Here is a 23,149-nt window from a genome sequence, read left to right on the forward strand (position 1 = left end):
TGAGAAAGAAGAAAATCTTGCCTTGTGCAAAAATATAGATGAACCTTGAGGGCATTATGCTAAGTAAAATAAATTAGAAAGACAAAAACAAGTACTGTATGTTCTCACTTTTATGTGAAATTAAAAAAAAAAAGGCAAACAGAAAAATAGTTAGTAAAAGGACGGTTACTAGTAGCTGAGATTGGGAGAAACAGAAAATGTTGGTCAAAAAGTACAAATTCTCAGCACTAAAATACTTTCTGGGGATTTGATTTACACATGGTGACTATAACATTAAATGAGTGTTAAGTCGCTCAGTCTTTGCAACTCCAGGGACTGTAGCCCACCAGGCTCCTCTACCCGTGGAATTCTCCAGGCAAGAAAACTGGAGTGGGGTACCATGCCCTCCTCCAGGTGATCTTCTCCATCTAGTAATCAAACACTAGTCTCTTAAGTCTCCTGCATTGCCAGGCAGGTTCTTCACCACTAGTGCCACCTACTGTATTATATACTTGAAATTTACTAAAAGAGTAGATCTTAAATATCCTCACTACAAAAAAAAAAAAAAAAAAAATGTATAGTAAATGGAAGAACAGATGGGTTAATTTTTTTTTGTAAATATCTGCAATATATGCATTATAAATCATCACAATGTACACCTTGAACTTGAACATGTTGTATGTCAATGATGCCTCAATAAAGCTGGAGGAAAAATATAAATAAATAAAAATTATGGATGAAAATTAAAGGAAATTGGAATTCCACCTAATTATGACCTTCTCCCCACCAGGTTCTTGTGAACTACCAAATAAACATAGTAACTTTACAGTAGAGAAGCCTAAAAGACACCATGTTATCCAAGTGTTCAAAGTTCATATCATCAGTAATAGAATAAGCAAATACCAGGTTCCTTCTAATAAGATGCAGCTCAGGTCAACACAATATCAGTTTTGTGGAGTTTCATTGTCAAAAAGGAAAATTCTAATTCTGCATAAACACTGCTGCTGCTGCTGCTAAGTCGCTTCAGTCGTGTCACTAGGCAAATATAAATTGAAAACCATTGTATAAAATAAATGGCCTATACTCTTCAGAAATATTTAGCTATTAAAGGCAAAGAAAAACTGAAAAATGGTTTCAGATTAAAGGACACCAAGAGACATAACACCTAAATCTCATTTGTTATCCTGAATTAGATCTTCACTTTAGGAAATACTCTCAGGAACAGTTAGGGATGGTTGTGCATATATACTATTTCAGAAAAATAGTTAAATTCATATTAATATTATATAACTATAGACAGAATGGCAAAACACCCATGCTAAAACATTAACACTATGAAATCTGATGGAGGTCTAAATCTGTACTATTTTCTTTTCTGTAAATTTTAATGTTATTGAATTGTAATTCGAATATGGTATATTTGTATTTGAAACTTTATTATGCTTGAAATCACTTGATGTTGTCATAGCATATGATAACCAGTGATCTTTCAGCTTCATATTTGTAAAAAGAATACAGTGTGTGACAATGAGGCTAATAAAATAGTAGAGAATGAGTGAATCTGAACTGGAAGCCAGAGCTAGTTTCTATAACTATCTGATAGCATATTTGTGCCAATAATCCTGCACTGCTGAGATACACTAAGAACAAATAATTGAGCATGTGCTTAGGGAATATGCTGCACAGGAATCAGTATGAAAAGTGGGAAAAGATTGGGAGATATTGTCCTGAAGAGGAGGAAAATTTTAATAAGATAAAAGAAGAAGATGATCCTTCAGTGCATTTAGCTTCCATTCCTAGCTGAGAAAATGCTTTCATTGTCAGTTCTTCAGTAAAGTTGCCTGTGACCCAAATTCATGTGTGCTGTGTAAATGTCAATTTACCAAATATTGGTTGGAGGTTTAGTGTTGGCAATGATAGAGTCTCAGATCTCCTAGTTGTTGTTGACCATAACAAGAGAACTCAGGTAAAAATCTATTGTCATTACCTGATTTGTCATATACAAGTTGCTTAAGCTTAGGTAAGCCTCATATCTTCTTCTCTTCAGTTTTCTCATCTAGAAAATGAGAAAAAAAACATACTTATATCCTGCCTGTGATAAAAAGGTTTTATTTAAAAAGTATGAAAATAAAGCAATAAAAACAACAGTATCTGTGGTGATCTTTGGGAGAATTTTTTGAAAATAATCTTTACTTTAGATTACAAATAAATATTACAGCAACATGGCTAGGATTCAAAATCATAAACACTAAAATTTTGCATTTCAAGAAAAATAGTCTACACATACAAAAAGATATTTCTGTGTTTTTCAAGCATAAAAGGAAAAGAAGAAATGGAAAATTTCAAAGCTTTTTCAAGTTAGATAGTGAGATACTCTGGTACTGTATGAGGTATACCAAACAATAAGAATTCCATAAGTACAAGGTTGTTTAAAGAACTAAGCTATGTCTTTTAAGTTCTTAAAAGATTTTTGCTCTGTGATAGTTGTTTTGTGTGGCCCCGATTATTTACTAAAAGTTCTTTTATAGGTATGATTCTTGGTTCTTCATTTCTTGAAAAGTAGCTTAAGGACAAATGTACACACCCCATATTATTGTTTATGGCTAGTTAGAGAAAAAAACTCACAGACACACAAAGGCAAAGACAAAGACATCAGAATCAACGTACATGAGAGCCACACAAGAAATTGAGAGGAAGATGTGGGATGTTTTTCTTTTTAATAATTTAGGGGAAAGGACTTGAATCAATCATATCTAAACTTTAGAGGCCCCCAAAACTAAAACAGACATTTAAGAACCGTACAAAACTCAGGTGTTGCCAAGATTTTACTTTATTCCTTATTCCATTTTTTAGCTCAATATAGTGCAGTTTAAAGTGTTACATACACAGTACACTTATTTCAGATGGAGATGGTATCAATAATATAGGAAACAACACTATTACTTCAATTAAAAGTGCATTTATTTATTTATTTGAAAAATACATGCTAATTTTCATAAGAACTTTCTAACCACAAATAATTCAAATCAGATCAAGCTTAGAAAAGAAAAAACTACCATTTTCATATAGATTTTATCATAAAATTTTTCCAACATATTTTCAAGTAATTCCTTCAAGTACCCATTGGATTCATCAAAATATTTTTCAGAGCCTAGCACTTGGTTGCCTTAGATATTATTTACTGCTTCTTGGGTTATCCAGGTGCTACAAGCACTTATTTCACCTAACAATACCTATCCTATGATGACCATTACTTTATGAGCTATATAGCACAGCTTTAAACTTATTTCCACTTTCTTTACACTTTTCACTGAACTGAAAAAAACAGAAATATGAGATGCTTACTTCTGCTGCATTACTGAGAGCACTTCGAGTTATGACTCATGCAAGTCACTTTGTTACTAATGATAATGGGATATTACGGAATACAGACCAAAACTCCTCTCAATATTAACTAGTATTCAGAAAAAGAATAACAATGTTGGAGAAAATATTTAAAGTGTTTCAAAATGTCTTTCATTAAACCAAAGATGGAAGACAAATTGTATGACAAATTCTGCCTACAAAGAAAGAAATTAAACAACATATTCTAGCCTTTTTTTAAGGAATTATACCTGAATTTTATCAATTTTTATAACATTCTATGCTTCATTTACAATTAAGAAAATTATACTTTTATTAGGTTTGTGCACTAAAAACTTAATATTCATGTTTCATCCATTTTTACATGGCTGTCATCACCACTAAAGAATGATTAGTATTTAGACAGACCTTGTCTAATTCATATCTATTACCACGAACTTTGTGACCTTGTGAGTGTACACACTCATTAAGTGCTAACTGAGTGAATGAAAGAAAGATTGATGAGTGGATGACTGGAAAAACCATTGGTGTAGAGATGTTCCACTTTACCATTCACATCACCAGTAAAACAGACCATCCTCACCCCATTAATCTCTTTACTGCCCCTCTTACATCTTTGTTTCTGAGGGTGTAGATTAGAGGGTTGAGGCTAGGTGTGACAACAGTATAAAAGAGGGCAATGAACTTGCCTTGATCTTGAGAATTTCCTGATGGTGGCTGGAGGTATATGCACATGACTGGAATGAAAAAAAGGGATACGACCATAAGATGGGCTCCACACGTCCCAAAGACTTTCTGAAGTCCAGTTGTTGACTGCATCCTCAGCACTGCCCGGGCAATGGCCCCATAGGAGCTGAGAATGAGGATGAGAGGTAAGAGAACAAAAATGGAGCTCGTAACCATGAGGGACAGCTCATTAGCATGGGTATCAACACATGACAGTCGAAGCAGTGCTGGAACTTCACAGAAGAAATGATTCACTTGGCGATGTCCACACAGGGGTACCAAAAATGTAAAGAAGGAATGAAGTGCTGAGTTGGTGAAGCCACTTACCCAACAAGCCACAGCCAACAGATGGCAGAAACGAGGGTGCATGAGGACAGAGTAATGCAAGGGTCTACACACAGCTGCATAACGGTCATAGGACATGACCATTAGTAGCACACATTCTGTGCATCCCAGTGCAAGGACAAAATAAAGTTGAATCATGCAACCAGTGTAAGAGATGGTTTTTCCTGGACCCCAGAGGTTGATCAGCAACTGAGGGATGAAGCTGGTGGTGTAGCAGAGATCCAGAAAAGAGAGATTTGAGAGGAAGAAGTACATAGGAGTGTGGAGATGGGAATCCAGGTATGACAAGATAATGATGAACAGGTTGCCTGTCAATGTCATCAAGTAGAACACCAAGACAACCACAAAGAGAACTACTTCCAGATGAGGCCAATTAGAAAAGCCCAGTAGAACAAAGTAGCCTTCAGAGGTTGCATTCATTTTTTTCATGGTCATTCATTACTTGTTATGTGAGGCAAGTATCATATATACCCTAGAAACACTGCAAGAGCAAAAAAAAAAAAAAAAAAAAAATCACATCAGAGCCACCTGTAGTTACCTCTTTTGGGATCTTTTAATTGCTTGTGTTTTACAAGTGCAACTCCTGAAAAAGATGTTAGCAGTAGACAAATACTTGAATCTCAGCAGGAACATTAAAAACAGTTAGCTTCACACTTGTAAGTCTGATACAGGCTTTAAAATTCTTAGTCTTTAACTAATTGTTATGCTAGACTACTGTCTACAGCTCAGAAACCATGGAGGATAATCAGATAGCACACTGCCTAAAAGAAATTTTTTGTAATTAAACATAAGATTAATTGTAAAGAATTATTAATCTATAAAAGGAGAGGAACTGTTAAAAAAAAATGTCGTTAGAACTCTAAATGATGTCTTGGGCCAAGGGACAGTATCCAAGAAAGGACAAGCTTGGAAAGAGGCACTTCCTGCTCAAGGCTGCAGTTCAGATCTCCTCAAAGAGGGTGTGGTTGAGTCCACTGGATAATGAAGTTCACTGTGGCTGAATCAAAAACTAGCAATGGTCAAAGAGTGAATTACAAAGATACACCACTTAGAGATCACTGCCATTTGAGGGGTAATAGGAAATTTTCAAGATTTTAAAAATTTTCTTTAGAATGAGACAGTATATCATGAGAAATATAAACCCAGATGCTTTTGTTGTTTCTTCTGATGCAGATATAATTTTCTTCTTCCTTACACAGTTGCATGAATAACATAATACATTAATTTTAAACAGTAGCAGCTCTGAGATATATTTATCTGTTTCATGACCCATCCTTCAGCATTCTTATAAAAGTTAAAAAAAGATATGAGACCCCAACATTTTTTCACTTAAAAATAGATGTAAGTAGAAAACTGGTAGGAAATTTAGGATTAAATTTCTACTTACAGTAGGAAAGGAAAATAAAGACCTCACCAAAGTTTGCTTTCATGGGCTGTAAAATGAAATATCTCTTCTCTATTTTTGAAATACAACATTATGGAGGATTCCCTGTATTTGTCTGCCCAATCTATGCCTCTTTATCTGTGGACCAATGATCTCTTTGAAATTACCAACATAAATGTCTGCCTACACACCACGTATTCTAATCTACTACATCAGTGCAGGAAAGCAGAGTCTGAAAATAACTATGATTATCACTACAACACAAGAAAGGATCCTGAGTCTACCAAAAAGATCTCATATTAGCTGGAAGGAGGAACTAGTTAGTGCATATACTGTGTCAGGGAATGGACCCCTTTTCCTAGAGCAAACAGAGCCCTTATGGAAACAAAAGAATACTGTGTTTTGTTTTCCTTGACTGAGACTACTGGGAGTATAAATCCCAAAGTAGCAATTAATGCCCTTCAAGGAGTTGTCCTAGGTTAGAACAGTTTCCTGCTTTCTCCCAAAGCAGGGTGGAAAGGACCAACTGAAACCACTCAGTTAGCTGACTTGTTTCCCTAGACTGCCCTTGTGCATGCCCCACCCTGAGCTGAGCAAACACTCACAGCTCCACACTGGAGGGAGGGTTACCACCACAGAGGGAAAAGCTCAGTGTGAAATGCTGCAGGAGCTGAAAAATCAAATGGTCTCTGAGCAGGGAGGGGGCAGCCATTATTGGTACTTATACAGGCAGCACATCACGAGCAGAACAGACCTCTGACGGCAGCCAGACCACCACACCCAGTACACTGACTATCGCCAAATAAACATCCCCAACCTCTCTTACTCCAGCACTGCTCCCCTCTGGGATTGAGGGGGCCAGTGCTGGGAGGGAGAAGAGCACACACTATAAGGGAATGGAGCCAACTAACCCAACCCTCAGGGCTTCTGTTCCAGCAACGTGGGACCCACGCTTGCCTTAAATAGGGTGGTGACAGCAATTGAGCAGAGAGGAAGTCTTGGTTCACACCTGACTCTGGCCCTAGCCCCTTCATCTCTAGCCCTACCTCCTAATCAGGTGGTACCTGCCGGCACACTCTGAAGAAATATCTGTCTTGGATTCAAATCAAACTCAGCTTTTCCCCCCAAAGCCACTACGCACACACGAACTATACAGGGACACTCCCAAATCTGTACACTATTTTAAGATTGCCAGCGGTAACTGTTTCACCTAATTTCATAAAAACAGAGGAAGTCAAGCAAAATGAGAAGACAGTAATTTGTCTCAGTTGAAAAAGCAAGAAAAAACTCCTGAAAAAAAAATGAGAAGAAATAAACAATTTACTAAAGTATTGAATAACCTCAGATATGCAGATGACACCACCCTTAAGGCAGAAAGTCAAAAGGAACTAAAGAGCCTCTTGATGAAGGTGAAAGAGGAGAGTGAAAAAGCCAGCTGTTTTAAGCTGAATGTCAACATTCAAAAACAAAGATCATGGCATCCGGTCCCATTGCTTCATGGCAAATAGATGGGGAAACAATGGAAACAGTGACAAGCTTTATTTTCTTGGGTTCCTAAATCACTGCACATGGTGACTGCAGCCATTAAATTAAAGATGCTTGCTTCTTGGAAGAAACGCTATGACCAACCTAGACAGCATGTTAAAAAGCCAAGATGTTATTGCCAACAAAGGTCCATCTAGTCAAAGCTAAGATTTTTCCGGTAGTCATGTATGGATGTCAGAGTTGAACCATAAAGAAGGCTGAGCACTGAAGAACTGATGCTTCTGAACTGTGGTGTTGGAGAAGACTCTTGAGAGTCCCTTGGACTGCAAGGAGATCAAACTAGTCAAAACTAAAGGAAATCAATCCTGAATACTGAATATTCATTGGAAGGACTGAGGCTGAAGCTGAAGCTCCAATACTTTGGCCATCTGATGTGAAGAGCCGACACATTAGAAAAAACCCTGATGCTGGGAAAGATTGAAGGCAGAAGGAAAAGGGTATGACAGAGGATGAGACGGTTGTATGGCATCACCAACTCAATGGACATGACTTTGAGCAAGCTCGGGACAAGGTGAAGGACAGGGAAGTCTGCCTTGCTGACATCCACGGGGTCACAAATAGTCAGACACAACTGAGCAACTGAACAACAACAAAAAAATTGAAAGCATTAGTGATAAGAATGCTAACTGAATAAATGGAAAGTGCGAGAGGAAAAATGGATGAAAAGAATAGATGAAAACTGTAAGAATTTTACCAAGAAAATAGAAAATTTTAAAAGAACAAGTCTGAACTGTAGCATACAATAACTAAAATTTAAAACACACTAGAAGGAATGAACAGCTGACTAGGTGATAGAGAAAAATACATAAGGGATTTGAAAGATTACTTTAAAATCACCAAATAAGACGAGCAAAAAGAAAACAGAATTTCCAAAAGTGAGCTACTTGGTGCTGCTCACTGCAGGATGGAGTCCAGCACCCTTGTCAAAGCCAAAAAATTCACCACCAGCCTGTGACAACCACCTTCTCCCCTTGTCCTGCCACTGCCACCACCTGTGTCGCCACCACCTGGGGACAGGATGTACAATTGGACCACAGTCTTCAGTGAGGAGACATATTCCTCAGTTCTTTGGTGTTCTTTGTCACACATTTATGAAGTTTCTGAAGGGCAGTGGAGACTATTGCCAGGCATAGCACAACTTCTATGCAGACATGTGATCTGTAGAAATTCACTACCACTCCAATAAGAAGCTTCCAGTGAGTAACCTGGACACAGAACTGAACTGAAATTCACAGAGCATTTTTTACAAGACTTCTGACCTGGATGGAGTAAACCTCAGTACACTTCATTTCTATCACCTTAGTATTACTGGACCAAAGAACTGTTGCTTCTTGTTAGGAGGGTCATTTCATTTCCCATTACTCTCAACTCCATACTCTAAAGCACTGAGTATTTCAAGTGGAGTATATTGAAGTAGATTCAGTTTCTTTGCATCATTTCTGTATTCAATTTTTAAATTTTTTCATAATCTTATTGAGCATTTTTTGTGAAGTTTGCTCAGCGTTCAATTCGATGAATTGTAAGGGGGAAAGTGGTCTCCCCATCCTATTCCTCCGTCATCTTGGCTCCTCCCCCCTATTGAGCACTTTTTAACTAAATTAACATGCTTCAAATGAACCACCAAGATCCTGTGGAACTCATATACAAGAACATGAAATTTCTTATTACTCACAATCAAATTAATGCAAACTTAAACAACTGTACAGAGGAACTTTAGAAGTACCACAATGATAAGAGTAACTGTTGTTGTTCAGTCGCTAAGTCCTGTCCAACTCTTTGTAATCCCATGGACTGCAGCATGCCAGGCTTCCCTGTCCATCACCAACTCCCGCAGTTTACTCAAACTCAAGTCAATTGAGTCGGTGATGTCATCCAACCATCTCATCCTCTGTTGTCCCCTTCTCCTCCCACCTTCAATCTTTCCCAACATCAGAGTCCTTCACTATCTCATGGAGGTTTCTCAAACTCATTTCCATTGAGTCAATGATGACATCCAGCCATCTCATCCTCTGTCGCTCCTTTCTCATTCTGCCCTCAATCTTTCCTAGCATCAGGGTCTTTTCGAGTCAGCTCTTCGCATTGGGTGGCCAAAATATTGGAGCTTGAGCATCAGTCCTTTCAATGAATATTCAGGGCTGATTTCCTTTAGGATTGAGTGGTTCGATCTCCTTGCTGTCCAAGGGACTTTAAGAGTCTTCTCCAGTACCTCAGTTCGAAAGCATTAATTCTTCTGCACTCATTTTTTTTTTTATAGTCTAACTCTAACATCCATACATGACTACTGAAAAACCACAGCTTTGACTATACGGACCATTGTCAGCAAAGTGTTACCACAATCATAAGAGTATTGAAGTTACCACAATAATAAGAGTGTGTGAAGAAACTTACAACACTATTCTTGAGAAAGAAGGCATCCGTGATCTCAGTTGGCCTTTTGATGATGGTGCTGTATAGTAAGGACTCGTTCATAAATTTAGAAGTTGAATGACTCCTTACTAAGATAAATGAATCCCCTTTCATGTAGTACTTTATCTTTTTGCTAACACTTGTTCACATGGTAAGATCATGAGGCTCCAAGGGAGAGAGTGGAAGCATGCAACACCTCTGAAGTCCAGCACAGTATCCCTCTACCACACACGTTCTATTAGCCAAGCAAGTCACAGGACCAGTCAAAACTCAAGGGAGGAAACACTTGAGAAACACTAACACATCACTTATGCATGGAAGGAGCTAATCACACACATTGCAGAGGGTATGGAGAGAGAAAAAGGTAGCTATTTTTTTTTGCTAACCATCTTCAACAGACACTATGCTTCCCCTGTATTTAATGAATTCCCTATCTATTTTGTGTCAAGTCTACCATTATGTCTTTAGTGTGTGTGTATGAATCCCTGAAAAACCAATGATCAGTGTTACTTTTTAAATAAATGTTAGTTGAATAAATTCCTTAGAAAATACTAAAGAATAACCTTTTAGGGAGGAAATATCTATAATAACTCTCACTTTGAATCAGAACCATACGGAGAGAAATAAGGTGAGTGTTCCCTGATAGCTCGATAAAGAATCTGCCTGCAGGGCAGGAGACTCAGGATCCATCCCTGGGTCAGGAAGATCCCTTGGAAAAGGAAAGGGCAAACCTCTCCAGTATTTTTTCCTGGAAAATCCCATGGACAGAGGAGCCTAGTGGACTGCAGTCCATGGGATCACAAAGAGTTGAGCACGACTCGGTGACTAACACTTTCTCTTTCAAGGTGGGTGTAATTTGTGTGAAATTAAGAGGAATTTTATTCATTAAAAAATAATTCTGGCTAAAACAATTCTTAATCATAAAATTTCTGAAATTCTTGTAATTTTCCCATACTTGTCTGAAGTTGTTTTCCAACTTACTTTTGTTTGAAGTGTGATTCCCAACCTCTATCACCAAAAAAAAAAAAAAAAAAAAAAAGTGGTTTCTGCTAATGAATTGAGCAGACATTTAATATTTTATATGCCTTTGGAGCTGTGTAACTTAACATTTGATAATTTGTTTTATTTTGTAATTGATTAAAACCATATATTTACACTGTCTGGGAACATGTGGTTATAGTTCTGTGGGAGAAATAATTTGTCAGTGTTCACCAGCTTGCAAAAATACAGTGTAAGGACTTAAACATTAAATAAATAATTAAATGCATTTCTCTTTAAAAATGAAAACAATTTAAGGAATCTCTAGGACAACATCAAAGGTACCAGCATTCAGCTTACAGGGATCCCAGAAAGAGGACAGAGAGAGAGGAATACGGAATACGTAAATGTGGAGCTGCATCTTGAAGCAAGCAGAGTTGGAGTGTTCCCTAGGCTCAGGCTGGGACATGAGCCAGGGGCAGTTTTGGGAAACTGGTCAGTCACTCATGCAGTTTTCAGTCCTCTCTCTCCTCACTGCTTTAGGAGCAAGCAAGTGTGCACGGCTTCTAAGGAATGGAGTCCAAGGCTCCCACAGACCTTCTCTTAATCTCACAAGCCCTGCAATCAGTCAAAGGGGCTCATCTCTGTCGAGGAACACAGAGCTGAGGTGCCCAGTATCTGGCTGGAACCACTCACTCCCTGGGGAGGATCTCTGCCCATGTAATCTCTCTTTTCCTCTGAGTCCCATCCCAAGGGTACAGGTCCTGACCTGATGCTTCTCTTCCTAACTGGCTTCCATCTGGATATTTCTTTTAGTCTTGGTTGTACAGGAGTCTTTCTCCCAGTCTCCAGTTAGTTTCCAGTAAGAACTCCTCCACATGTAGATACAATTTTTGTGCATTCATTAGGGGAGGGAGTTTCCTCATCCTCCTATTCCACCATCTGTTCTCTTCCTATGCATAATTCATCTAATGGGGCTGCAAGAAGCAGAATTTATATCCAAATGACAACTTCCTCCTCCCTAATCTTTCTCATTTCCCTTTAGATCATGTCAATGGTAGGTATTCAGTACCTTATCCACTTTTTAAATCATTTAAACAATAAGTATTAAGTATCATCTACTTTTTTCATCATCTTAATATATATCTTTGACTACTGAGGTTTTTTTTTATTACTTTTGACAGAAACAAATACTTTTATCAATACTTTTGATGTTGATAAGACAGATACTTTTATCAATTCCTGTGTATCTGGAAGATTATTAAGATTTATTAGAATGTTTTATAATAATCAGAATAAATACTAACTGCATTGATATGATATGGAAGTTATTTGTTGTTTTCATAATTATTTTGGGTGACTACTTAGTTTAATTCAAACAAAAATTTTAAATCTGAGAATTTTATAGTAATATTAATAGCATAGAGTGGTCACATAAATATTTGATTCCAGTAGTACCTTTCCTCAGAGTTAATATCACATTGTGTACGCACTCTATGATAGCAGTTACATATAATATAGGTTATTCATTATATTTTACTGTTGATGTACTTTTACTATTGTTTTACCTTTTATCTTTTTTTTTGCCATACTGTGAGGCATGTTGATCTTAGTTTACCGACCAGGGATTGAACCCATACCCCTTACACTGGAAGTGCAGAATCTTAAACACTCTACCACTATGAAAATCCCTACATTACCTCTTATATTTATTTATTTTGCTTCCTAAATGTTCATATTCACCAACAAATGGAGACAGATGTGTCCATGGCAATCCCTGAGAGACAGAATCAGACTACTTCCTGACATACTTCTGAGAATATGTCTCCTGGGCAAGAGAGACAGGATAAGGATTTAGAACAGGGAGAAGAAATGAAGTGTAACATATTCATATACCTTTTTTTTTTCATGGAGAGAAAAGTTCAAATATATCATCACGTAATCAGCACAGCCCTTCACGCACCCACACGTGTGTGTGTGTGTGTGTGTGTGTGTGTGTAGTTGAGGGCATGGCTAGGAGGGACATAGTGCTCTCTGAGAAGACAATCATCCTGGGATTAGACATGGCCCTGATTACAACAAAATCTTCCCAGTCCATGGTCTTAGAAAAGAGGATTAAGGAGTTATACATCCTCTGAATTTTGGGAGGTTATACAGAGTGTGTTTAGACAAAAATTGGGAGTGGCTCATCAAAAGCAAATACTATCTACTTTTTTCTTCAAATATTAGGATTAAAGGTATGTGATATAACTGATGCTTTAAAAGAAAAGAGGGTTGTAGAAAACAGTGGATTAAAATGTGCACATGGATAGGCAATACCAAAAGCATTATTCAGTTCTGGAGATTATTTTAATCAGTTCTTTTCTTCTCCTTATCTGAAGAGTATAAGGATTTACTCAGTTTGCCAGTATCCCTGTCATAAAATTGTTATAAGTTGTTCTAAAATAATTATTTCTCAGGAAAAAGGCATATCTCTTATTGTTGGGTAATGCAAATGCCTAGATTATCCTGTAAATGTTACTCCAAACAAATGATAACATAGTTTCTGCTGAGCCATGTTAAGGCAACACTCAGCTAAATATCAGATGCTTGATGAAAAGGCTATGGGTAAATTGTGGAAAGCAATGGGAAATCTTCTCTACAAACTAATGACCAATTTATATAAACTGTATCTACTATTCAAGCATTTTGAAATGGCGATTTCAGAATAACAAAGGTTAATATTTACTGAGGTTTTTTTGTATGCCAGGCACTGTACTGTTTCAGGTAAAAATATCTGATAATGTCCCAGACTTTTTCCTTTGACTAATACGAACCAAATATTTCATTATGAAAACCGAGATTAATCAGGGATTGAGTCAGCTAAGAAGCATTTCTAATTATGTGGTGCTGACCAAAAATGAATCACTTCTGCTGGATTATTTCCAAAGCAGAACTGTATAGAATGTACTTGTCTTGGATTTTGAAGCTGGGTAAGGTGGTACATCGGAGAAGGCAATGGCACCCCACTCCAGTGCTCTCGCCTGGAAAATCCCATGGACGGAGGAGCCTGGTAGGCTGCAGTCCATGGGGTCACTAAGAGTCGGATACGACTGAGTGACTTCACTTTCACTTTTCACTTTCATGCATTGGAGAAGAACATGGCAACCCACTCCAGTGTTCTTGCCTGGAGAATCCCAGGGACGCAGGAGGCTGGTGGGCTGCCATCTATGGGGTCGCACAAAGTCGGACACAACTGAAGAGACTTAGCAGCAGCAGCAGCAGTAAGGTGGTACATGATTCCAAGCCACTGAGTTATTAAAATTATCTTGTCTCCTTCCTCTGTCACTGAAACTTCATCCCAAGATTCAAACCTTCACACACATGTCAGTGTCCAATGGCCACATAATCTTTTATCACATTGAGTAGGAATAGGCAAATACAATTTAAAATAGGGCATGAAGCTCTTATGTCTTTATATTAATATCACAGTGCTTATTTGCTTGATGGCTGACTGAATATAGTTATTTAAATAATCTGGTAATAATAGGGAATACTGCAGGCCATATGAGTTGAGTTTAGATGATGATAAAAGTGAATTTTAATTCCTTATTTTTTATTCATGGTTTCCCTCTATAATGTTTCCATTTTAATTCAATGTTTTGAATTAAACTCAGCAAGACTGGAAAGGCTTCATCATTCATACAGAAATGATTAATCAGAGGCTTTAGGTCAAGAAAATGTATCAGGTGAGAGAAAAATGTCTGTGCCAAACTGTTATACTGCCTGTGATGGTCCTTTCTGCAGACTCCTGACACCTGTCCTTGAGCATCTCACTCTCTTTCTGTAGACAATGATTAAAATTAAACATTCTTGCTATGAACATAAAGCTGACCTCTACTACATGGATTTCAAGATGCCTGCACAAAGGTCAACAGAGCAAATCCAGAAAACAATAGAAAGTGCAATGAAGAAATCAGATTTTACATGGTATAGTTTTATTTATATTCTTGTCAGTTTAAATATTTCAAAGCACTCATTTCACTTTCTTGGACAACTTATTTTTTCAAAAGTCTATGAATTTCATGAGGTTTTAAAAAGTACTTAACACAGGATGACTTTTTATTCATCTTGTGCATCTAAGAATATAGAATGACTAACAGCATGCATTAGCCTTTGTGCAATCAACCCTCCCTGTGTGCCATCCACAACTAGGTTTCTCCCATTCCCCACATCCCCCGACTTCACCCCCAACACAGGCATTTGCATTTATTGTCTACAGTCTAAATGGAACAAGGATACTTATGAAATGAAATCTTTGCGATTATCACTACCTAAGAAAGAGACAGGTATTCTCCTTTTTTGGTCAGAATTTCCCCCTTGGTTCTCCATCAGTGTCACTGAGAAAGCTGCAATTCTTCCCAAATACAGGAGGATAGAATTAGTTTAAAAAAAAAAATTGTGTGTTTAACTGACAAAAGAGATGACAACTTCTCCACATCCAGAGCTTTTATACAACAACATAGGCTATTATTTAAAAGTGAAGATTATAAGAAAATGTTTTGGGTTTTAAAAAAAGATAAGTAAACAATTGTCTCTTTTTCTTGCCACAACCTTAACTGAATTTCTTTGCTACCTGCCAAATATAGACATTAAATTATATTAATTAATTTAATTAGATACCATGCAAGGTAAATATATATAAATTATTTAAAACAAGTGTAAATGCATATTTTATGTGTGAGCAAATTTTTAAACAATCATACCCATCAAGAGTTCTTGTAATCATGCAGAGTTATTACTCCATATTTAACAGAATTTTGAATCAGTCCACTTGTTTCTGACCCTTTTTTCCCACTGTTTAATCCCACGACAATAGGAAATGCAAAATAATCTGAAAATACTCAGTGTTCAATAAATATTTGTGCTTAAGTCTCCTGCCTCTGGATTTCAGTTTTATTCTTCCTGTAGTCTCAGGGCTTCTCCAACTATTCAGCACTGATAATAAAACTTCTAGGTTAATGGCAAAAAGATTCTCCCCCGTTAGGGACTCCCAGAGAGGTTCACAGAGTTACATGAAGAAGAGGAGAGGGAGGAGGGAGATAGAGATGAGCAGGAGGAGAAAAAGGGGACTCAAGAGGAGAGAGACAGATCTACGCAGTTGTCTGTTCCCAGAGTGTTCTCCGTAGCCTAGACACCCAGAAAGATTCACAGAATTGGATTGGGAAGAGAAGGGGGAAGGAGGAAATAGAGGTGTTCTGAGGTAGAAAACAGAGAGTCAAGATTGGGAGAGAATAATCAACACACTCCTGAATAAAAATGGGAACTGAATATTGGATTCTTAAATGTTCACAGTTTATATCATATACTGAAAAACAAAAATTAAAAATCTAGAGTAGAGGTTAGACTCTTAAAAATACTATATTAAAAACAAAAACCAAAACACCCAAAAAAAAATTTTTAGCAATATATATGAGGTTCGGTTTAAAAATAGGGCTTCTCTTCTTTTTTTTTCTTTTTTGTAAGGTTATAGTGTATTGAAAATGAAAATTAAGGAGCAGTAGAGGAGTACTAGAGGACTTTAAAAGAAATAAGAGAAAAAGAAAAATAGAAAATAGAAGAGAAAAAGAAAAAAAAAGAAGAGAAAAAAAATTTTTCCCTCCTTTGGAAGACAATGGGCTGCTTTTCTGGGCGCCTGATGACCTCAGCTAGCGATCAGAAGTTGTTTTGTGAAGTTTGCTCTGCGTTCAGTTATTCTTTTGATGAATTTGTAGGAGAGAAAGTGGTCTCCCCGTCCTATTCCTCCGCCATCTTCCAATGTTCAATAAATATTTGTTGAGTGAACAACTGAAGAAAGCAACTAAGCAACCAAAGAATAGGAAAGAAATAGAAATCATAAGACCTTTATCTGATAAAATGAAGTGGTGAAAGAAAATTGTACTGAAATTTTTTTTTCCGATTTATGTTTAGGATGAGTGTAACTCCCAAACTTTTTAAATTAGAGGTAAGAAATTTATCTCTGTGACTCACTAGAGCTTGTTAAGAGTAATATAAGGATTTATATTTCTATCTGAATGAATCTTTCTGATGACTTTGCTTTCTTTTCTTCAGGTCATGAGCATCAATTGTTCTTTGTGGCAGGACAACAGCATGTCGGTGAAACACTTTGCATTTGTCAAATTCTCTGAGGTCACCGAACAGTGCTTCCTTTTATTTACCCTCATCCTACTCATGTTCTTAGCATCACTGACAGGCAATGCTCTCATAGCCCTTACCATCTGGACCAATCCAGTCCTCCATACCCCCATGTACTTCTTTCTGACCAACTTGTCTCTCTTGGAGATAGGATACACTTGCTCTACCGTACCCAAGATGCTGCAGAACCTTGTGAGTGAGGCCCGAGGAATCTCTCGGGAGGGATGTGCTACACAGATGTTTTTCTTTACATTATTTGGTATCAGTGAGTGCTGTCTTTTGGCAGCCATGGCTTTTGATCGCTATATGGCCATATGCTCCCCACTTCACTATGCAACACGAATGAGTCGTGGAGTGTGTGTCCATTTAGCAATGGTTTCTTGGGGAGTGGGTTGCACAGTAGGCTTGGGCCAAACCAACTATATTTTTTCTTTGGACTTCTGTGGCCCCTGTGAAATAGACCACTTCTTCTGTGATCTCCCGCCTATCCTGGCACTAGCCTGTGGGTATACATCCCATAATGAGGCGGCAGTCTTTGTTGCAGCCATTCTTTGCATTTCCAGTCCATTTTTATTAATCATTGCTTCTTATGGCAGAATTCTAGCTGCTGTGTTGGTCATGCCCTCCCCTGAAGGCCGTCAAAAAGCTCTTTCCACCTGTTCTTCCCACCTACTGGTAGTAACATTCTTCTATGGCTCAGCGTCTGTCAGTTACATGAGGCCCAAGACTAGCCATTCACCCGGGGTAGATAAACTCCTGGCCCTCTTCTATACTGTGGTGACATCCATGCTCAACCCCATCATCTACAGCTTACGGAACAAGGAAGTCAAGACAGCTCTTCGGAGAACTCTGGGCAAGAAAAATGTTTTGACTCACGGGTAGATACCAAAGGACCACACAAATTTCTTTGAAAAAGATGCACGCTCAACCTCAGAGGAAGGAAAGAAAGAAAGAAAGACAGAGGTAGGGATAAAGAGAGGGAGTATGGAAGGAGGAAGGAAGGGTGGAAGGAGAGAAAGAAAGGAAGAGGGAGAGAAGGCGAGAGGGAGTGTAGGAGTTGTGGGGGAGGAAGGAAGGAAGACAGAAAGGAAGGAAGGAAACTCTGTACTTGTCAAGGTGTTTTGTAAGAAACTTCTTTAGTAACAGCGATTTTAATTTTGGAGATAGTTCTCTTCTTATAGCAAAAGTTCTGATTGCCCAATTCTGAAAGGAAATTGACTACCAAAGAATTTTAATAAGTGAATCTAATACTAGACTGGCTTTCTAAAACATTTCAGTCTAGGCTAAAGTACAGGTTTAAAGTATAATTTACCAGATTATATCTCAGAAGCCTAGGAAATTCTCACTCCATACTCAGGCATTTTCTCTCCTCTGAGAGGTTCATATGACTTCTGCCATGGTCACTGGGGTAGTGCTTCCACATATTCCAGTCCTACATGACTCTTAATTCCCTAATAACTCTATGATGTTCATTACTTTCTTCCATTAAAATGTTTTAAATTCTTCATCCTTAATTACTGGTATATGAAGAGTCAGATAATTCTTTTTTGAGTTGTGGATACTATAAAAATGTGTAAACTCCAAAAAAGCAAACTTTTAAAATTCAGAGGTAATTGTGGCAGAATAGTAAAAGAAAAGCATGAGAAATTTTTACCAAGAGTCCCCATAGAAAAAATGTTTTTGAAAAGAAAGATAAATCATATTTAAATTCAAGGATGGAAGGAGAAAACTGAGCTTAAAATAATTAATATAAATAATTTTAATGATTTTATGTAATTTACAACATGCACAAATGTGCATATGAATCCTGGCAGGATATATTTGGAAATTATTCAAAACTTGCTCTTAAGAGAAATGAACATAGTTACAACAAAATCTAGTATCGTGAGGTATCTATAGAAGAAATTACCTTGGATTTGAAAATCTAGTCCTTGGGGAAGAAGGGCTGTGGTCTATGAGGATTTAGCAACTACCCATACAGTAGTGATAACATGACAGGAATGGAGAACTCTGCTGTTATGACAACTTACAAATAGGATGAATAAATTTTAGTGATCTAACATATAGCAGTCTGACTGTAGTTAATAATACTGTATTGTATACTTAAAATTTGCTAAGAGAGTAGACCTAAGTGTTCCTACCACATACATACACAAAAGATATCTATGTGAGGTGATGTTATTTAACTTGATTTTGGCAATCGTTTCACAATGAACACATATATAAAATCATCACATTATCCACCTTAAGTTTTAACTCGACTTTTTTTTCCATTTTATCTCAATAAAGCTGAAAAAGAAAAATATGTGATAATGCTATGATTAAAGGATGACAGTGATGTTCACAAATGACCAAGATTTGTTTTACTGGACACATTTTACCAAAAGCTATATAATTCATTGAAGACCCAAACATAATATATTGTAGTTTTTATTCATATCTGCATGCAATTAACAAAAAATGGAAAGAATCTGAGTATGAAAAAACAACTAACAATTATGCTATAGAAATAGGCAGGAATTATATGCAGGCATTAGAGATTATTATTCAAAATGTTTATTAATCTAGAAAAATGATTATTAAACATTAAAACAAGTAAAAACAATTTGTATAGCATGATCATTTTTGCTTGGTTTGCTAATTTTGTAAAGTCTTATAAGTTCAAAAATATAAAAAACTGGGCAGTTACATGTAAAAGCATAAGATTAGAGCATTTCCTCTCATCATATACAAAGTGCAAATGTATACCCAAAATGAGTATTAAAGACCTAAATGAAAGGTCTAAAATGAAAATTAAAGACCAGAAACCATAAAACTTCTAGAAGAGAACATAGGCAGAACACTCTTTCAGTAAAATCACAGCCATACTTTTTTAAAACTGTATGCTAAGGCAAAGGGAAAAAAAGCAAAAACAAACAAACAAACAAATTGAACCTAATTAATGTTAAAAGTTTTTTCACAGCAAAGAAAACAATCTTTTCATAACCAAAAGACAACCTACTAAGTGGGAGAAAATATTTGCAAATGATATGACTGGTATGAGATTAATATCCAAAATATATAAATAGCTCATACAACTCAGTACCAAAAACACCAAATAATGCAATCAAAAAAATGGGCAGAAGGCATGAATAGACATTTTTCCAAAGAAGACATATAGATGGCTAACAAGCACATTAAAGATCAACATTACAAATTATTAGTGAAATGTAAATCAGAACCAGAATGAGATGTCACCTCACACCCATCAGAATGGCGATCATCAAAAAAATGTATGCACAACAAATGTTGGCAAGGATGTGGAGAAAAGAAAATTCCTCTTGATGGGAATGTAAATTTGTGCAGTCACTATGAAAAACATTATGGAGGTTTCTCAAAAAACTAAAATACAACATATAATACAATCTAGGAATTCCATTCCTGGGGATACATCTGAAGAAAAAAAAAAACACTAATTTGAAAAGATACATGCAGTGCTACGTTCATACCAGCATCTTCTTGCCAAGACGTGAGAGCAACCTTACTGTTCATCAACACTTGAATGCATAAAGGAGATAAAGGAGATATATATATATATATATCTTAAATATTGAAATATTGATACAAATGCTCCATATCATCACTTCTATGGGAATCTAAAAAATAAAACAAATGTATGTAACAACAAACTCATAAATATAAAGAACAAACTAGAGATTCCCAAAGGAAAGAGGGACAGGAGGGGCAAGATAGGAGTAAGTACTGGATTAGTATGGGATTAATAGATACAAACTATGTATAAAATAGACAAGCAACAAGGATATATTGTATAATACAGTTAACTATAGCCATTTTCTTGTAATAATTTTTAATAGAGTATAATAATTGGAAAGACAGATGCTGAAGCTGAAACTCCAATACTTTGGCCACCTGATGCAAAAAACTGACTCAATGGAAAAGACCCCGATGCTGGGAAAGATTAGGAGAAGGGGACAACAGAGGATGAGATGGTTGGATGGCATCACTGACTCAATGGACATGAGTAAAAGTAAACTCTGAGAGTTGGTGATGGACAGGGGGACCTGGAGTGCTGCAGTCCATGGGGTCACAAAAAGTCAAACACGACTGAGTGACTGAACTGAACTGATAATCTATAAAAATACTGAGTCACTATATTATATACTTGAAATTTCTATAATATTCTAAAATAGCTATACTTCAATAAAATGCTAATAAGATGAAGGGAAAAGAGAGCACTATTTAATTATACTGATAACAGAATATAGACATAAAGACAAGAATTTTTACCACAGTCAAAAAATCTTTTCATAGTGATAAATTTATGCTATCCATCAAGATATAATGGTTACAAGCACATATGTATCTAGTAACAGATTGCCAAAGTATGTAAAGTAAAAACTAACAGAAGTGACTGTAGAAATAATTTATTCCACAATAATAGTTAAACTTCAATATCCCACTTAAAATAATGGAAAGAACAATTATACATAAAATCAGCAGAGAAAACTATAAGCAAACGAAAACTAACAGACATCTACATAACACTGCACCCAACAAAAACAGAATACATATGTTTCTCATTGCATATGGAACATTCTACAGAGTAGATCATTTGTTAGGCCATGAAAAAAGGTCACCATAAATTTTAAGTGACTGAAAGTATGTTCTCTATGCACAATGTAATGATATTAGTATAAATTTTTAAAATATTGTGAAACACACAAGTAGGTAGAAATTAGATAATGCACTCATAAATAATAAATGTCTCAGAAGAAATAAATGTCTTAGCAAAGAATTTGAGAAGAATGAAAACACAGCATACCAAAATATATGGAATGTAGCAAAGGTATTTCAGATATGTTTTGTATAAAAAAGAAATATATTTTAATTATTGATTTATCAATTTATCTGCCATGAAAAGGTTTAGGTGTGTGTGTAAAAATCAACTGACATAGTATGTAGAAGATGACTCTATTATATTTTTTGAGTTACTAGCATCATGAAATTTACATCTTTCAGAGCAAAATAATTTTGGAAATACTTGGAAAGCAAAATAATTTAGAAAATACATAGTCTTTTGATTGAAATTTTAAAAGAATATGAAACTGAAAGACAGAAAGAAGCCAGCCATGATGAAATCAGGGAAACAGCATTTTAGGTAGGAGAAATACAGTATACTAACACATATATATGGAATTTAGAAAGATGGTAATGATAACTCTATATGCAAAACAGAAAAAGAGACACAGATGTACAGAACAGACTTTTGGACTCTGTGGCGGAAGCCGAGGGTGGGATGTTTCAAGAGAACAGCATCAAAACATGTATATTATCTAGGGTGAAACAGATCACCAGCCCAGGCTAGATGCATGAGACAAGTGCTTGGGCCTGGTGCACTGGGAAGACCCAGAGGAATCGGGTGGAGAGGGAGGTGGGGGGGGGGGCGGGGATGGGGATGGGGAATGCATGTAAATCTATGGCTGATTCATGTCAATGTATGACAAAAACCACTACAATATTGTAAAGTAATTATCCTCCAACTAATAAAAATAAATGAAAAAAAAAAGTTCTGGAAGCCAACAGAGAAGGAGAAATACAGTATGAAATCCCTTAAATGTGGAAACTAAAAAGAAATGATACAAATGAACTTACAGAACAGAGACTCATAGACTTAGAAAACAAACTTATGGTTGCCAGGGGGACAGGACAGTTGGGAGTTTGGAAAGGTCATTTACACGCTGCCATATTCAAATTGGATAGCCAATAAGGACCTATTATATAGCACAGGGAATTCTGCTCAATGTTATGGGCCAGCCTGAATGAGAGAGTTCTGGGGGAGAATGGATACATGTATATGTATGGCCGAGTCCCTTCACTGTTCACCTGAAACAACCACAACACTGGTAATTGGCTTTACACCCCCCCCCCAAAAAAATAAAAAGTTTAAAGTTTGAAAAAAAAACAGTATGGAAGCCAGAAATGATCTTGGCCTGTTTTTAAATGGAGAGTTATATAAGCTATGATCCCAGCATAAAATAGATGCACATTCCAACTGGGAAAATGAGAAAAGTTGAACAAAAAAAGAACTGACAAAGGTGTGAGAAGAATTTAAACACCAACAAAGGATTTTTATATGTGTACTACACATGCACTACCCTGGAACTGGTCACATTTGGGAGTCTCTCTCAAACCTAAGGCTTGAGGTATCAAAGAATTCTTTAGTTCTTTTGATTTGGATACCTCAGTATA

At 36.6% G+C, this 23,149-nt stretch overlaps 2 protein-coding genes and 1 long non-coding RNA gene across 3 annotated transcripts in view; 1 reads left to right on the forward strand and 2 right to left on the reverse strand.

The window, feature by feature from the left end:
* The window catches only part of LOC136151537 (uncharacterized), a 172,944-nt gene that overhangs the window by 126,436 nt on the left and 23,359 nt on the right, over positions 1–23,149 (reverse strand). Inside the window, exon 2 of the long non-coding RNA XR_010660062.1 lies at positions 1,967–2,035. This is a non-coding gene — a long non-coding RNA (uncharacterized lncRNA). The remainder of the gene's footprint in view (positions 1–1,966; positions 2,036–23,149) is intronic.
* On the reverse strand, positions 3,922–4,848 carry LOC136151536 (olfactory receptor 2J3-like). Its single transcript, XM_065912743.1, has one exon. The coding sequence runs from the start codon at positions 4,846–4,848 to the stop codon at positions 3,922–3,924; it is 927 nt and encodes a 308-aa protein (XP_065768815.1).
* Positions 16,820–17,782, forward strand: LOC136151816 (olfactory receptor 10C1-like). Its single transcript, XM_065913244.1, has one exon. It carries the CDS (start codon positions 16,820–16,822, stop codon positions 17,780–17,782), a length of 963 nt encoding a protein of 320 aa, XP_065769316.1.

Source organism: Muntiacus reevesi, chromosome 20 (assembly GCF_963930625.1).
Source record: "Muntiacus reevesi chromosome 20, mMunRee1.1, whole genome shotgun sequence".
Lineage (NCBI taxonomy): Eukaryota > Metazoa > Chordata > Mammalia > Artiodactyla > Cervidae > Muntiacus > Muntiacus reevesi.

Bases quoted from the DNA above. Each gene is read 5' to 3' on its own strand.
- LOC136151816 (XM_065913244.1), top strand. From the start codon at position 16,820: ATGAGCATCAATTGTTCTTTGTGGCAGGACAACAGCATGTCGGTGAAA.
- LOC136151536 (XM_065912743.1), bottom strand. From the start codon at position 4,848: ATGACCATGAAAAAAATGAATGCAACCTCTGAAGGCTACTTTGTTCTA.